Source organism: Anolis carolinensis, chromosome 6 (genome assembly GCF_035594765.1).
Source record: "Anolis carolinensis isolate JA03-04 chromosome 6, rAnoCar3.1.pri, whole genome shotgun sequence".
Taxonomy (NCBI): Eukaryota; Metazoa; Chordata; class Lepidosauria; order Squamata; family Dactyloidae; genus Anolis; species Anolis carolinensis.
This window is the reverse complement of record NC_085846.1, coordinates 48,990,311-49,007,783: the sequence shown is the minus strand read 5'-3', so window position 1 is coordinate 49,007,783 and position 17,473 is coordinate 48,990,311. Positions and strand designations below refer to the sequence as shown.

At 39.1% G+C, this 17,473-nt stretch overlaps 2 protein-coding genes across 5 annotated transcripts in view; both read left to right on the top strand.

Moving 5' to 3' along the window:
- The window catches only part of LOC100551679 (uncharacterized), a 35,863-nt gene extending 30,526 nt beyond the window's left edge, over positions 1-5,337 (top strand). For all 3 annotated transcript variants that reach the window (XM_008112958.3, XM_008112957.3, XM_008112959.3), the window contains 4 exons: positions 668-775; positions 1,591-1,678; positions 3,791-4,171; positions 4,936-5,337. In XM_008112958.3, the coding sequence (XP_008111165.1) occupies positions 668-775; positions 1,591-1,678; positions 3,791-4,171; positions 4,936-5,015 (657 nt within the window). In that variant the 3' untranslated portion in view covers positions 5,016-5,337. The remainder of the gene's footprint in view (positions 1-667; positions 776-1,590; positions 1,679-3,790; positions 4,172-4,935) is intronic.
- Positions 5,338-7,738: 2,401 nt separating this feature from the next.
- The window catches only part of tex10 (testis expressed 10), a 60,099-nt gene continuing 50,364 nt past the window's right edge, over positions 7,739-17,473 (top strand). The window contains exons 1-3 of one of the 2 annotated variants that reach the window (XM_008112963.3): positions 7,739-7,880; positions 12,888-13,074; positions 13,908-14,620. In XM_008112963.3, the coding sequence (XP_008111170.1) occupies positions 12,895-13,074; positions 13,908-14,620 (893 nt within the window). In that variant the 5' untranslated portion in view covers positions 7,739-7,880; positions 12,888-12,894. Of the gene's footprint in view, positions 7,881-12,499; positions 12,521-12,887; positions 13,075-13,907; positions 14,621-17,473 lie in introns of those variants that run through there. The other variant, XM_016994463.2, reaches the window with a different exon arrangement.

Here is a 17,473-nt window from a genome sequence, read left to right as displayed (position 1 = left end):
TATTAATAAGTAGATCATATACCTAGCATTGTCTGGGCATGAATTTTCTAATGCTAATTATTAGAAATATTCATTGTTAGTGTTACAATTTTATGATTGCTAAGCGGCACAAGCTTGAATAGGATTTTCAGATTTTCTTACTGTTTACATTTAGCTAATTAGCAAAGTATTTTTTTTAACATCAATGTAATTTCATAATAAATAAAAATCTTACATAATACATGTAATGAATTGATATTAAATGAAACTTCCCTTATTATAATATGGTTTATTTTATTTGCAAAATAGTTTCTTTATTAATTATACTAATTATGCTAAAAACCTATCTGCGACCCCTATTTTAATTTGGCCCTTTATTACTGCCAAGTTGTACAGGCCTACGCTATATATCCATCAAAGAAACATAAAAGTGGTGAAAGATTATCTCTGTACTTTCAATTTAAAAGGAAATTGAAGTTCAGTAGCTCAGCTGTTTAACCCGCTACGCCACGGAGGGGCTCCTGACTTTAATGCTAAACCAGTTTTTTTGCATGTATGATTTTGGGACTCCAAAATAATATTAACCACATGGCCGACTATATCAACCATGTAACTGAACTTATGCGCTTGCAAACAATTGTATTTTTCCTTCTCTGTTAACATTTTGACTTGTTATATCTCTTTCCAGCAAAGCTTTGAAATAGTGGATGAATATGATGCTTCATTTATCTTGAAGGTTACCCAGATACTTACTAATTCATTGGTGGTGTATCGTCAGAAGGTTTCAGAAAGAAAAGTAATTTCCATTTAATATTTCTACTTTTTGTTATAGGATTAGATAAGTTCTAATGCATACAATTATTATTAAAAAATACTGCTTATTTTTTAAAAAAATGATTCCTCACAAAGGCCCCTGGCAACCTCTCAAGGCACTATAGGGCTTCAGGAAACTCTGGTTGAAAATGGGGTTTCTCACTGGGATATTGCTTTAACTTCGCAGTGGTTAAAGCAAAGGAGAACAAGTAGAGCTAGATTTCCTGGCATGATAAGCCACAGATCAGTCCCAGTATTTAACAGCACCATAAACAATATGATTTTCTAAACTTCCCTTAATTATATCACTGAAATTAAGGAATACTTGTGCAGAAGTATATATGAAAGGAGGTTTTTTTTCTTTATAGCTCAGAGAAGTTTTCCTTATTGTATATTTGATAATAAGAATTATCTTGCTTTAATGTTTATATTTATACAATTTTTCCCAACTAAACTTTAAGGAGAGATTTTGTATAAGATAATACTTTTGGCTGGAGATAATATATTTTTGGTTTGTACCAAACCATTTCCCATAAATGTTTTCCATATATATGTTGATTTATCCAAGTTCCCGTTTTTTAAATTTTCATTATTTTTATCATTTCATTATAATGAAGTCTGCTTAGCAATCCCATTTCTCTTTTTGTTGTTTTCTGATACAGATTTTCAGCTAATACTAGAGGTTTTCTTAAAAATGTTTTATATAATGTACATCATCACTTTTGAAAAACACAGTTTATTGCATTCTCAGTATTTACTGAAATAACTTTTCATATTGTATACAAAATTTATTTTTAGAACTTTTCTGAATCAAATCCAGAAGAAAAAGTTGACCAGTCAGAACTGTCACAGATGACATCTGGGACAAATGATGAACCTAACATTGGTAAGAAACTGATGACGTGAGGGGATGATTGCTTGCACTTAGGAAAAAAAATCAAGTGGCCAACAGACAAAATCCAGGGTTAAGAAGGGCTTGAGAGATTAATGCTGTTGATTCAAGCCAGACACATTTAAAAAATGCTAGATGCAAAATAAATAGTCGCGAGAACTAAAATATTTACTCATGATAAGTCAACCTCATTTATACGTCAAGGGCAGATTTTGGGGCCAAAATTATGGATGTTGTTGATATAACCTATAGATAAATTGAGAGTTATTCCATGGAGATGTGAAGGAATCAATGCTGTCCAGGTCCAGAAGCTCCTTGCCACTGCCACTATCTCCCTGCCCAAGCAAAGTTAGAAGTGGTTCCATGTCAGATTAAATAGAGTGTTGGTACTTATTTGCGGTTCCTCTGGGATGGGCCACTCTACTCAGAGAGGGGAATGGCTTCTTTTTTGATAGAGTTAAGGTATAGTACTTACATTAACCTGTGGATAAGTCGACCTAGTATTTTTGCTTTATTTTTGACTGAAATTTCTAGATTCAAAAATGGCAAAGTCAGATTTTTACCATCTTCAGGCAGGACTCCAGGACACAAAGGAAAGGCATTATATCAGAAAGATGAGAATAATAATAATAATAATAATAATAATAATTATTATTATTATTATTATAATTGTTTCCCACCTCTCCTAGTGGCTCAAGGTAGGGTACAACATAGTCAAAACATGTCGACATAAAATACATACAAAATACATTTATCAAAACATATCAGTTATAAAATACATACATCAAAATGCATGGTACAAAGATCAACATACAGTGGCGATAGAATGCACATCCAAAACTCATGCGTCAATGTGAACTTCATAGGCCTGCTATCAGTTGTGTCTTAAATTCTGACAGTTCATTTAACCACCGGAGTTCTTCTGGCAGGCCATTCTAGTCTTGAGCAGTCAATAAAAAGGCCCTTTGGGAGACTGTTCCCAGTAGGGTTCTGACTGTTCCCAGTAGGGTTCTGGGGAGTAAGCATCCCCAAAAGGACCACAATGTTCTAAGGGATGAATTGTGCGGGAAAAGGCTGTTGTACTTTCACCAGGTCATGAGAAGACATGTTTTGTTAGAAAATACTATAATACTTGGCAAGACAGAAGGCAGTAGGGAAAAAAAGGAAGGCTATATTACAGAGGAATGAACTCAAGGGAACTACAGTCCTGAATCAACAAGACTTGAGCAGGACTGTTATTGATAGAGTTGACTTTATGGCAGTTATCAACAACAAATGTACTCATGTGGGGTTGTCTTTGAAAAGTGCTTAGAAACTTGGATTTACTCAGACCTACTGCCAAAGTTCACTAAGACTGGTTACAGGGAAGACAGAACTTCCTAGTTTTAATAGCTGGACTGGATTATCTGTCCATTTCAGAGTTCTGGCTTTGAGCTATAACTCCTAAACATTTATGGACCAAGATTTCTGAAAAACTCTTGTCTTCCTGTGAGTCTGTCTAAGCTCTGATGATTTAAAGGGATACCCTTTTCCCAGCTTTGCTGGCACATGTGCTGGAACATAGGAGAGGGCTTTGGCATGCTTTCTCTAGATAGGCTAGGAAAGCTCCCTCCTAGTTGTCTTTCTTGGGGCCAGCAAGCTGTATAGAATGGACTACAAAGGCTTTGTAACAGTGTGCAGTTCTGTTGCTTGTTATCCTCTGACATTTTGATGATTTTGAAATGGGTTTGCTGGTATAGATTAATCAAAATGTAATATTAATGTTTTATATATTTTATGTGTTTTGATGTATTTATTTTAGTTTTTGCAAATTACGTTCAGATTTAGCTTTTGACTTTAAATTATAATGCTGGATGCACCATATTGTGCTTGATGACTAGCAACATTTGACATTAAATATCTGCTTTGAATCAGTAAGTCATTTTGAAGAGGATGTGGACTGCATGTCTGATTCCCCCCCCCCCCCCTTTTCACGGAAAGAAAGTATTTGAATTAATGTAAGACATGCTTGAAAATACAATTAGAGATGTACCTTTTGAAGTGTGCTTTCCTTTGTAGTCTTCTTGTAGCCCTAAAATAGTTAATTGGCTATCTTTTTTCCTATAGGTTTTTCTGAAAAGCAGTCTCCTGCTCAGCGCTCATCTAAAAATATCGGAACATTCAATCCACAAAATAAGCGAAAAGCATCACCACTGAGTGTAAACGACAAAAGTAAACATTTTAAGCATGGGAGTTTTACATCTGCATTGGTAGATGCACCCGATGAACAGGCTTCTCTTGGTGAAATGCAGTATTCCCCCTTTTTTGCATCAGACAGAAATCCTTCATTTCCAAATATGTCAGAAGCACCCATTGGCTCTCTTCCTGGGTCGTCAGTATCTGAGAGTCATATCATTGCAGAATTTCTCAGTAGTATAAGAAATATGAATGCTGATGAAGTTGCTGCCACTTTCAACAAAACAACTGCATCCAACCCATCATTCAGTGGTAATTTGCTTTTCTGTACTGTTCTGTGTGTATGTGTCATGTGCCCCCAACCCTACTTTTCAGTTCTAATCATGAGACTTAGTATATCGCTAGCCACTAAAATTAAGTAGATCAAGGTGAGCATGGATTACCGTAAATTCCTATTATCTATCAGTAGTGAGTAATAAAACTGCTCATCATTAAACACAGTTCAAGGCTTAAGGAATAAATGTACAATTCTTTCTCCCTTGAGTTCCTCCATCATATCCTCACCTGTTTTAACCACGATTCATATTTGTATTGGTGCCACCATTTAGTATAGTATATGCCAATAAAGGGTTTTGTTACCAAAGATTTTGAAATAGCATGCAAGACCTAGTAAGTTGACTGTTGGTATCACTATTAGCCAGTATTGATGGCACACCAACAGCCCTTTATTTTAAGTTTATCTCTCTGGGTCCTTAACTCATCTGCTTGACATTAGTTTCAGAACTTTTAACTTTTAAGAAGCAGATTCTTACTTAGCTAGAAGAATTTACAGATAACCCATAAAATATACTATTTAAAATGGAAAAATTCTAGACACCGGTTTTATAAAAAAGCCAATTTGTCATTATCATGAAGAAACAAGCCATTCCTCTCATTTTTGTGTCTCAAGGCATGCTATTTCCACAAACTTAATTGCCAGTATTTATTATAGTGACAGAATGATCTATATATAAGCTGGAACCTGTATGTTTAATTTTATATTGATAATTGGCACTCCACTTTTCTCTTTGATCAAGGAATGGATGTTCAAAATGTGATGAAGATCCTAACTGAAAATGGGACCCTGAAATCCGAGAAGATTGCCAGCACCACTTGAAGGAAGATAATTAGTTATTTTGTGTTGTTTTATACTGTGCTCAAAACTATATTTAAAAGTTTAGATGAATATTTTTCTTTATTCTCATCTGATTGTTTCTTCCCATCACTTCCCCTTTATAAACTATGGATGCTGATGTCATTTATAGTGTAACATAGTGTAGATGTTACAAAAACATTTATGTTTTTGTTTTCTCTTTTTGCTTGTGTATATTTAATTTTGGTTTTGATTTTTTTTGTTATTAATATTTAAAATGGTGTTTAGTTACATCAAAGAAGTTGCTCAAGTATTTTAATGCATAAACCTTGGTTTTTTCATGTTATGTCAGTATTCTGTGCTCATACATAATAAGCATAAAAGCTAAAGAAGGAAATGAAGCTCCTATAGCTCCCACTGCTCAGGAGACACCAGTGGTCCTTCCTCCAATTACATTGCAGGTCCATGCACATGTCCAAGAGTCCTGCCAGTGTCCTCCATAAACACCATACTGCCTACACCCAAGTGAAGGCTTTCATACGAGGACAATTTCCTCCTAGATTTTATGTGTTTCCTCCACCACACACATCCCAGTGCTTCTTAGTCCCTCCATTGGTGTAGAATTTGCATGATCCTGTCCACTGCCTCTCCCATAACCCTTTCCTATGGCGCACAGCAAAACAGAGGAACTGATCAACAACTGAACATACTGGAAGGGTTTGGGGACTGACTTAATATGATGGACATTGTGGTTCACCCTAAATCAAGACAGAGCACTGTGACCCCCAATAGCAATGGGCTTGAACCAAATTTGGCACACAGAACCCCCATGACCAGGTTTGGGGGGAATTGACCTTGGTATATAGGAATTGTACCTCACAACCAGAGAGTATTGAGAACTTAAAGAACAATGGATCTGGACCAAACTTGGCATGTATACCCAATATGCCCAAATTTGAATACTGGTGGGTTTTGGGGGGAATTGCCCTTGCCATTTTGGAGTTGTAGGTACTTTGATTTATAGTTCACCTGTAGTCATTGAGCACTCTGAATCCCCTAAAGATGGACATTACCAACAAAAATTACTGGAGGGCTTTGGAAGGGAAAGACGATTTCTGGGAATTTTAGTTCATCTATAGAAACAGTGAACCCCACCAATAATGGACCTGGATCAGGCTTGGCACACAGAACCCCCAAGACCAACTGAACATACTGGAGGGATTTTTTTGGGGGGGGGGGGGAGAGAACTGACTTTTATTTCTGGGGGTTGTATGAGAGCTATCCAGAAAGTACATTACATTTTGGAATTAAAAATGAACAAAGTATAGGAGAAAACATTTACCATATTCAGTTGAAAGCCACACCCAAATACCACATCTTACATAGTCGCCATTAAAATCTAGGCATTTACCATAGCAATGAATGAGCTTTGCAACTCCTTTCCCACTAAATTCTGCCGCTTCTCCTCAACCAGCCGGTCACCCCTTCCTGCAGCTACGCAACGTTGCTGGCCACGCCACCATTGTTGGAAACAAGTGGTTGAGGAAGCAAGCGGCAGAATTACTTTCTGGATAACCCTCGTAGTTTATTAACATCCAGAGACACTGTGACCACACAGAACCTGTATGATCATATCAATTGAACCTACTGCAGGGGTTTTGGGGGGAACTGGCTCACCATGGTGGGAGCTGTAGTTCATCCTGCAACCAGAGAGCACAGTGAACCCCATCAATGATGCATCATAGAGCAAACTTATCCAACATGTGAAACTTTAACTACTGATGGAGTTTCAGGGGGTTAACCTGACATAATGTGAGTTGTAGTTCACCTACAACCTAATGCATCTTGTAAAATTACAAAAAATGACGTTTTCAAATAACCTGGACAACACCGGGTACCCAAGTTATTACAGTAGAATCTCACTTATCCAAGCTTCACTTATCCAAGGTTCTGTATTATCCAAAGCAGTCTGCCTTTTAGTAGTCATTGTTTTTGTAGTAAATGTTGCAATGCTTTGGTGCTAAATTTGTAAATGCTGTACAGTAGAGACTCACTTATCCAACACTCGCTTATCCAACGTTCTGGATTATCCAACGCATTTTTGTAGTCAATGTTTTCAATACATCGTGATATTTTGGTGCTAAATTCATAAATACAGTAATTACTACATAGCATTACTGTGTATTGAACTACTTTTTCTGTCAAATTTGTTGTATAACATGATGTTTTGATGCTTAATTTGTAAAATCATAACCTAATTTGATGTTTAATAGACTTTTCTGCAATCTCTTCTTATCCAACATATTCGCTTATCCAACGTTCTGCCGGCCCGTTTACGTTGGATAAGCGAGACTCTACTGTAATTAGTACATAACATTACTATGTAATGAACTGCTTTTTCTGTCAATTTCTTGTAAAACATGTTTTGGTGTTTAATTTGTAAAATCATAATGTAATTTTATGTTTAATAGGCCTTTTTTCTTAATCCCGCCATATTATCCAAGATTTTCGCTTATCCAAGGTTCTGCCGGTCCGTTTATCTTGGATAAGTGAGACTCTACTGTAATAATACATTTATTATCCGCCCCTCCCTATGGCTAATTGGTCATTTAATGCAGTCCGAAGCATGCTTCAAATTGCGGCGGCCAATCGACTCCTATTTTTATTTCGTGTCAAAAATAAATTAAATTCAACTCCCATAAAAGCACGCAAAAAAAAAAAAGGTAAAGACAAAACCTACTTCTCGCGAGAGTTCCATGTGAGACCTCCGAGTTCTCGCGAGACCTCCCTTGGTAGAGGACGGCCGTCGCGAGATGCGGAGGTGATTGGGCGAGCCTGTTGCGCGACGGCCTGGCCGGAGAGGAGTTGCCGAGGAGCCACTGGCGCGTGGTAGGCGGAGGGCCTGGCCCTTGTGGCGAAGCCAATGCACTGGGGGTGGGCCTCTCGCGAGGGCCGCGCGCCCTTTTTGAAAAGCCAGCGCCGGGGGTTGGGGCCGCTCGTGCGGCCTGTGAGGGAGCGGGGCTGGGCGCTTCACTCCCCAGCACTGGAGAGACGGCGAACGGGAGAGCTGGCAGTTTCCTCCTCTGCTCCCCCCTCCCCCCGGTTCTTCCTTCTCTTTACCAACCGGTGGCTCTCAAACCAAGGCATTTCCCTCTCTCTTAACCGCACCCTTTGCCCTGTCCTTGGACCCGCGTTTCGCTTTCTCTCCCCCATAGGCAGGGCCGCTGCTTCGCCTCGCTTCTTGCTCTGTTTCCCCTTTCTTCCTGGTCGGTCGGGGAGAGCAGACAGGTGCCGGGCCTCCTCCTAAATCAGGGCTTCTTCCTTATTCCATAATAATAATAATAATAATGGGTGCCGTGCCAAAAGATTCTCAGCCGGCATTTGGAAACAATAGACATTGACAAAATTACGATCTATCAACTGCAAAAGGCCACCCTACTGGGATCTGCACGCATCATCCGAAAATACATCACACCGTCCTAGACACTTGGGAAGTGTTCGACTTGTGATTTTGTGAAACGAGATCCAGCATATCTATCTTGTTTGCTGTGCCATACAATAAAATAATAATTTATTTATAACCCGCTTCCATCTCCCCGAGGGGACTTATCCAACGTTCTGCTGGCCCGTTTATGTTGGATAAGTGAGACTGTACTGTATATCTATATATATAAAAGAGTGATGGCATCACGGCAATTCACAAAACAACAAAAGTACAGGCCCCCCAACCTCAAAATTTGACAACACAACCCATCATCCACGCCTCAAGGTTGATACAACAAAAAGAAAAGAAAAATAAAGTCCTAATTAGAGGGAGAGCAATAATTTTTTTTATCCAATTGCTGCCAGTTTAGAGGGCTAATCTCTGCCCACTTGGTTGCCTAGCAACCAAGGGACAGCCAGGCTTCAGTTAGGGGACAGGCAGATTTAGGCCTCACTTAGACTTCTTCCACAGATTATAATAATAATAATAATAATAATAAAACTTTATTTATACCCCGCCACCATCTCCCCAATGGGGACTCGGGGCGGCTTACATGGGGCCATGCCCAAGACAATATAATATAACCATAACATAATACAATTAAATAATACATTACATAAAATAAACAGTACAACATAAGATCGAAACAGCAATATAACAAGAGCGGGCCGCATGAACTCTACATTTAAAAACTAGATTAAAAATTAAAACTCTGGGTGAGAAAGGGATCAGAATAAAAACCTCGATGGACGGGACATCAGATAGTGAACCAGTCTAGAGGATAAATATTGGGGGGGAGTAGCATAGAACATTTACTCTCCGAAAGCACACCGGAAGAGCCATGTTTTTAAATCTTTCCTGAAGGCTAAAAGGGTGGGGGCTTGCCTGATTTCAATGGGCAGCGAGTTCCACAAGCGAGGGGCCACTATCTAAGCGAGGCGAGGGGCGATTATCTAATTTGCACTGGATTATATGGCAGTGTAGACTCAAGGCCCTTCAACACAGCTATATAACCCATTTATAATCTTATATTATCTGCTTTGCACTGGATTATCTTGAGTCCACACTGCCATATAATCCACTTCAGTGTGCATTTTATACAGCTGTGAAGAAGGAGCCTCATATAATCCAGTTCTGAGCAGATAATATAAGATTAGAAATATACAGTAGAGTCTCACTTATCCAACGTAAACAGGCTGGCAGGATAAGTGAATATGTTGGATAATAAGAAGGGATTCAGGAAAAGCCAATTAAACATCAAATTAGGTAATCGTTATACAAATTAAGCACCAAAACATCATATTATACAACAAATTTGACAGAAAAAGTAGTTCCATGCGCAGTAATGCTATGTAGTATTTACAGTAGAGTCTCACTTATCCAACACTCACTTATCCAACACATTTTTGTAGTCAATGCTTTCAATATATCGTGATATTTTGGTGCAAAATTTGTAAATACAGTAATTACTATATAGCATTACTGTGTACTGAACTACTTTTTCTGACAAATTTGTTGTCTAACATGATGTTTTGGTGCTTAATTTGTAAAATCAACTTAATTTGATGTTTAATAGGGTTATCCTTAATTCCTCATTATCCAACATATTCGCTTATCCAACGTTCTGCCGGCCCATTTATGTTGGATAAGTGAGACTCTACTGTACTGTATTTACAAATTTACCACTAAAATATCACAATGAATTTAAAACACTGACTACAAAAACATTGATTATGAAAAGGCAGACTGCGTTGGATAATCCAGAACATTGTATAAGCGAATGTTGGATAAGTGAGATTTTTCTTTAATATGAAATAATTACTGGGATAGAATAATGCAGAACAATATAATCTCTAAAACCAGGACAGTAAATAAACAGCGGAATTCCACACAGGAAACAATCAGGGCCAGCTAACACCTCCCAGCAAAGTATTCCCATCATCAAAGTCTGGCAAATCCTGTTTTCTCAGGGCCACAGACAGTAGAAGCACATAAAATATCGCAAACAACACCACTCTGAAAACAAGGGAATTCCAGACAGGAAACAATCAGGGCCAGCTAACACCTCCCAACAAAGTATTCCCATCATCAAAGTCTGGAAAATCCTCTGTTTTCTCAGGGCCACAGACAGTAGAAGCACATAAAATATCGCAAACAACACCACTCTGAAAACAAGGGAATTCCAGACAGTAAACAATCAGGGCCAGCTAACACCTCCCAACAAAAAATTCACTCAGGGAGGAAACAGCCAGGCTTTAAAGCTGCAAGGCCATTACATCCTAATCATTTTTCCTAATTGCAGCATTCATACTTGCCTCCAACAAACAAAAAAAACCAATCAGAAATATTGTATATTCACAACCTTTAGGAAATAATATCCCCTGATGGCGCAGCGTGTTAAAGTGCTGAGCTGCTGCACTTCTGGACTGAAAGGCCGCAGGTTTGAATTGGGGGAGCGGAGAGAGCCCCCACTGTTAGCCCCAGCTTCTGCCAACCCAGAAGTTTGAAAACATGCAAATGTGAGTGCATCAATAGGTACTGCTCCGGCGGGAAGGTAACGCCGCTCCATGCAGTCATCCCACATGACTTTGGAGGAGTCTACGGACACCGCCGGCTCTTCGGCTTAGAAATGGAGATGAGCACCAACCTCCAGAGTAAGACACGACTGGACTTAATGTCTGGGGAAAACCTTTACCCTTGACCTTAACTACCACCAATTCCTCAATACTTTATTTCCCATACCACCAGACTTCGCCACAGCAATGCGTGGCCGGGCACAGCTAGTATATATATATATATATATAACATTAATTTTGTTTCGTGTCAGGAGCGACTTGAGAAACGGCAAGTCGCCTCTGGTGTGAGAGAATTGGCTATCTGCAAGGACATGGCCCGGGAGGATGCCCGGATGTTTGATGTTTTACCATCCTTGTGGGAGGCTTTTTTCATGTCCATGCATAAGGAGCTGGAGCTGACAGAGGGAGCTCACCTGCTCTCCCCGGATTCGAATTGTTGACTTGTCAGCAGTCTTGTCGGCATAAGGGTTTAACTCATTGCGCCACTAGGGGCTCCTATAACATTAAAAATATAATAGTACGTATATATTATATATACTATAACTTATGATATTGTACAATATATTATGTAATCCTAATGCTACAATATACTGGTAGTGTATTATTTATTGTGGTATAATATAGCACAATATAATCATATAATAGTAATTGTATATTATATATTGTATGTAATATTGCTAATTATATTGCAGTATAGTGGTGTCGTACAATATAGTAATATATATAATACTAATGTGCTGTGCTAATATAATATATTGTGTATATATATATGTTGATAATACTATAATGTAATACAATATAATACTGATGATAATACAATAAAATCATATATCATATTGTAATATAGTAATACTATTAAATATTACTACTAATAATATACAATAATAATGTTTTATTATTATATATTTGTATATTTTAAGTTGTAATGTTTTTGATTGTGAGCCGCTTTGAGTCTCCATATGGAGATAGATGGGATATAAATAAATAAACATGTACTGATAATAAATCAGCCTTGCTAAAGAGGCCCAATGTCCCATGAAGCTGTCTTTTCAATATGCTAGACTAGCTTGGGTATCATTGCCCAGGGGACGCCTTGATGTTTGATGTTTACCATCCCGTGGGAGGCTTCTCTCATGCCCTTGCATGGGGAGCTAGAGCTAGCAGACAGGAGCTCACCCTGCTCCCCAGATTCAAACCGCCAACCTTTCAGTCAGTAGTCTTACTGGCACAAGGGTTTAACCCATTTTGCCACCAGTTGGTGGAGTACAGTTTCCATAAGCACCAGCTGTAATAGTCTGGCTGTTTCACCAGTTGTAGTCCCACTCTATTCTGCTTTAGTCAGTCTTCATCTGGAATACTGTGTCCAGTTCTTGGCAACTCAAGAAGGATATTGATAAGCTAAAATGTGTCCAGAGAAGAGTGACCGAAGTGATCAATGGTTGGAAACCAAGCCCCATGAGGATGGCTGGGTATGTTTAAGTTGGAGAAATGTAAGTGGAAAGGGGACATAGTAGTCTTGTTTAAGTATTTTTAAAGATGTCACATTGAGAAGGGGGCAAGCTTGTTTTCTGGTGGTCTAGAGACTAAGACATGGAGTAATTGATTCAAATTGCTGAAAAATAGATTCCACCTAAACATTAGGAAGAACTTCCTGATGGTAACAGCTGTTCAGCAGTGGGATACACTGTCTTGGAGTGTGGTGGAGTTTCCTTTTAAGCAGAAGCTGAATGGCAATCTGTTGGGAGTGCTTTACTTATCTATTCCTGCATGGCAAAGGGGTAAACTGGATAACCTTTGTAGTCTCTTCCAACTCTATGATTCTAATTTTCTTTGCAGTGTCAAAATGACAAAGAAAAGAAAACATCAAGAAGATTTTCATAAGGTGAAGCTAAAAGTTGGAAAAAAGAAGCCTAGATTGGAAAATGCAACTGATACAAACTTCAAAACAAGGTCTATACATCTTCCTGATCAGCTCAGAGAGGATGGAATACTTCCAACAAACAACAGAAAGCTTAACATAAAGGTATAGAAGAATGCAACATTAATTGGTGATGGTGTAGTAATGTGAGGATTGGATCATAACTTTGTAAACAAGGGTTCAGTTCTCTGTTCAGCCATGACATCCACTGGGTTGCCTTGGGGCATATCACACTCGGCTCATAGGAGAGTAATGGAAAACTTTACTGAACAAATTTTCCTAAGAAACCCTTGTGATAGGTTCACTTCAGGGTTGCCATAAATCAGAAACAACTTGAAGGCACGCTGTAATAAACTCTTGTTAATTTTTGTGAGATCAGTTTTAATAGAGTATGAATATTTTTAAAGTTAGTAATTTAATAGCAGTCATGCTGGACAGCATTTAGATTTTTTGTGACTGTTTAGAAATCTAGGTAATTTAGGTAATAAATACATCCCCATTTCTTTATCATTAGCATTAATATTAGAATTAAAATTGTGAATGCATTTCTGATCACCTCAGATCCTCTAAATGTCACGGTGTTAGGGTCATCACATACAGCAGGGATTTGAATGGTGTGACTCCAAATCTTGCCAGTCTATAATTCCTAGCAGCCCTCGCCTAATTAGTAATAAAGAATTGTGAGAATTTCCCCCAATTCTCCATAGGAAGTAAGTGTTCTTTGGCATAGGCTTTTTCTGTGCTTTTACTGTTGGATTTTTCTTTTGTTCTCTTGATTGCAAATACGCTGATCAGAAAGGGTTGATAGTTTTTCATTGATCTGTTCTACTCCTGTAAGTAAGGGACATAGAGCATCTTAAGAATGAGATTGGTTTTAGGAAGTTTTTGATCTTCGTGATATGAAAAACAATAGATGCAATACGTATTTTTTTTTGTAGGATTTGCTTTCACAAATGAACCACTACAATGCTGGAGTCAAGCAGAGTGCACTTTCTGGGCTCAAAGATCTGCTCTCCCGGTATCCATTTGTAATTGATGCACACCTTTCAAGCCTCCTGAGTGAAATAGCAGCTGTGTTTACAGACAAAGATTCTGCTGTTCGAGCAGCAGCAATCTCCCTCCTCCAGTTTTTGGCTCCAAAAATAAGAGCTGAGCACATTTTGCCATTTTTTCCTTTACTGAGTGCCCACCTCTCCAGTGCCATGACTCACATCAATGAAGGAATTCAAGAGGATTCGTTGAAGGTACTAGACATTCTATTGGTGGAGTACCCTACTTTGCTTGTGGATCGCAGCAGTGTGTTACTCAATAACTTTGTGGAACTTATTTCTCACCAGCAACTATCAAAACAATTAAAAAATAGAGATAAAATGTGCTGGATGCTATCTGTTAATCCTAATCGCAGAGTAACTTCCCAACAGTGGAGATTGAATGTCTTGGTTAGGCTCCGGAAGTTCCTCCAGGTGCTGGCAGACGGGTCTCGTGAGTTAGAAACTGATATTGAAGGGCTACAAGAGAAAGATGGTAGTCCCCAAGTGCAGAGGAATGCCTTGTACGTGAATTGGCAGGAACATGCCAGTGGTCAAGAGCACATCCAGTTGTTTGAAAATGGTGGTTTGCATCTCAAAACTAATTCATCATTCAGGCTGAGGTAAGAAACTCTGTGTTTTGAGACTATGAGAATAATTTTTATTTTGTCATTCATATGAAACAAAGAAACCAGTAGTACAGTGTACTTCATTGTGGTCATTTGTAACATTCTTTTTTTTTAAAGTACACGTACCTAACTGAAAGCTTGACCGTGGCATTTATTGGGAAGATAATTGTTTTAGAAATTTAGGCATATATTCATCATAAAGATTTGCAGGTATTCTGGAACACCCCTCTGCCCGCTTTCCTTTGATTCTAACTCCCTCTTCTGCAATATATAGGCATTGCTCCCTGTTTCTTAAGGTTGGTCCTCATAAATGCCTTTTTCTTAACTCCTTAGTTCTTAGGAAAATTTAAAAATATGCCTACATTTGCTCACGGTTAGTCTATGTTTCCTGGTCTCCCTCCTCATTTTTTTTTTACCACATGACCAATGATGAGACTGTACATTCCTTTGAATGGCAGATATTTCATTTGTGATGTTATTCACAAAGTCCTAATTGCACTGATGATTGTTAGAGACTTTCTGTGTTTATTACACCATGCTGGCTCAGCATGGTGTAGTGGTTTGAGCATTCTATTATTACTCTGGAAGACCACGGTTCAAAACTCTGCTTGGCCATGGAATCTATGTTGACCTTGAACAAGCCACACTCCTGTCCTCAGAAGGATGCAAAACCACTCCCCAAAAACTTGCGGAAAAAGGAGGTGAGGGAGAGGAGGAACATAAAGACTCTTGGTCCTACAACTGAACCTATGATCTTGGCATTTTTAGCACTACATTCTAAAAGCAGGCTTCTTCAACTTGCAACCCTTCAGGTGTATTGGACTTCAGCCCCCAGAATTCCTGATCATTGAACAATTTGGCCAGGGTTTCTGGAAAGCTGCAGGTTGAAGAGGCCTGCTCTAAAGCAAGACTTTCAAACTTCCTGTGCTTACAGCGTGTCTGACTCAAGAGCTGAAGATGCTCAAGATCTGACGATGACACAAAAATATAGTGCAGAGATTGAGCTACTCTTCAAATAGTTTATGGATAGAGGAAATTACTGCTGTAATTTTATGTTGGTACCTAACTCCTCTTTGGAAATTGCCTTGATCTTGCCACATTACCTTCTTTATGGCAGAGTTCCTCAACCAATCTTTCCTTTGGGTAAAGTATAAGCAAGTGGGACTGCAACTCCCTTCAGCCCTAGACATTAGAGCCTAGCAACAACTGAGAATTGCTAACCAATGCCCTAATAAAACTGCACCTGAATATGACAGGATAATATAGTTGTAGTTCAACTGATAATATCTCTTCACCCAATTCAGATGCCCAAGTTGTCTATAGCAGTATAATTCTGGAAGCAGGGTTTCTCTTTGCTGATACTTGTTTTTTTATGAAGATGATGATTGCCCTACTTCTATCTCAGGAACCGAGACACAAAATGACCAACAATCCTAAACTATACAATTTGAAAACCTGCAAAATATAAATATCAAAAGAGAATAAATGATACATTTATTAAAATAATTCAGTTAAAATCACATAAAATTAAAATTGTAAAGTATGAAAATAATTCAAATACAGCACCTCCAGCCTGTTCTTAAAACTTTCTGCTTTAAAAGTCTTCCTGAATAAAAAGTATTTAGTGTGCTGCTGGAAGGGCAACAGGGACAGAGCCATTCTGGACTACCTGGGAAGGGAGTTCAAGAGCCCAGGGGCAGCTACCAAAAAAGCCCTCTCTCACCTCCCCATCAGCCATGCTTTCAATGGTGGTGGGACTGAGAGAAGGGTCTCTCCTTAGGATGTCAGAGTCCAGGAAGGTTCATGCAGGGAAGTATGATCTGCCGAATAGCTGGGGCCTGAGCCATGTAGGACTTTATAGATCATGACCAGCAGTTTGAGTTGTGCCTGGAAATAAGTTGGCAGCCAGAGGTGCTATTGCAACAGGTATTGTGCATCACAATAATCCAAATGAGATGTAACTAAGATGTAACCATGGCTAGATCTGACATCTTATAGAATGGGCGCAGCTGACACAGAAGTTTTTAATGTGTGGGGGCATACCTGATCACTGCAGTTTCAATGCTAAATCCAGGAGTTTACTCAAACTGCAAATCTGTGTCTTCATGGGAAATGTATTCCTACCTGACACAGACTTAATACCTATTTCATGATTTGCATTCCAATTGATCAGGAGCACCTCTGTCTTGTCTAGATTACAAGTTTCTATTTGTTTTCCCTCATCCAGACCTTTACTGATAACAGACCCTGGTTTAGGACCAGAATCAGGACAGCCTCCTTGGCTTGGGGTGAAAAGGAGTAGATAGCATCACACCTCATAACTCTGGATGACTCTTACAGCTGTTTCATGTATATGATAAATAACACGTGACACAAAACAGTCCTGAGGGACTCCACAGACCCACCGTCTGGGTTTGCTCATCCAGGAAGGAATGGAGGCACAGGAAAATTACCTCTAAGTTCCATCTCATTGCAATTCCCTGCGGAGGTTATCTAGCAAGGTGACCAAAGCTGTTTTTTCTTCGTGTACTCTGTGAATGCACACTAATGGAGAAGGCTGTGCCTGCGCAGGCTCCAACGGATACTCTTCCAAGCTAAAGTTTGAAATTTGGCGGTAACCCCGCCCCTCTCCCCAGAGGGTATAAAGGGCGCCCTCCGCGCTCGCTCTCCAGTTCCTTTTTTTTCCGCCGCAAAGCTCACTTCGGACTCCCTCGCACACCACCAAATTCAAATGGCTAAGCACACTGGCGATACCGCCGGAAAGATGATTGCCCACGCAGTTGCGATCAGACGGCATGCATGGCTTCGGTCCTCAGGACTCTCTTCTTCCTCTCGACAAGTGATCGA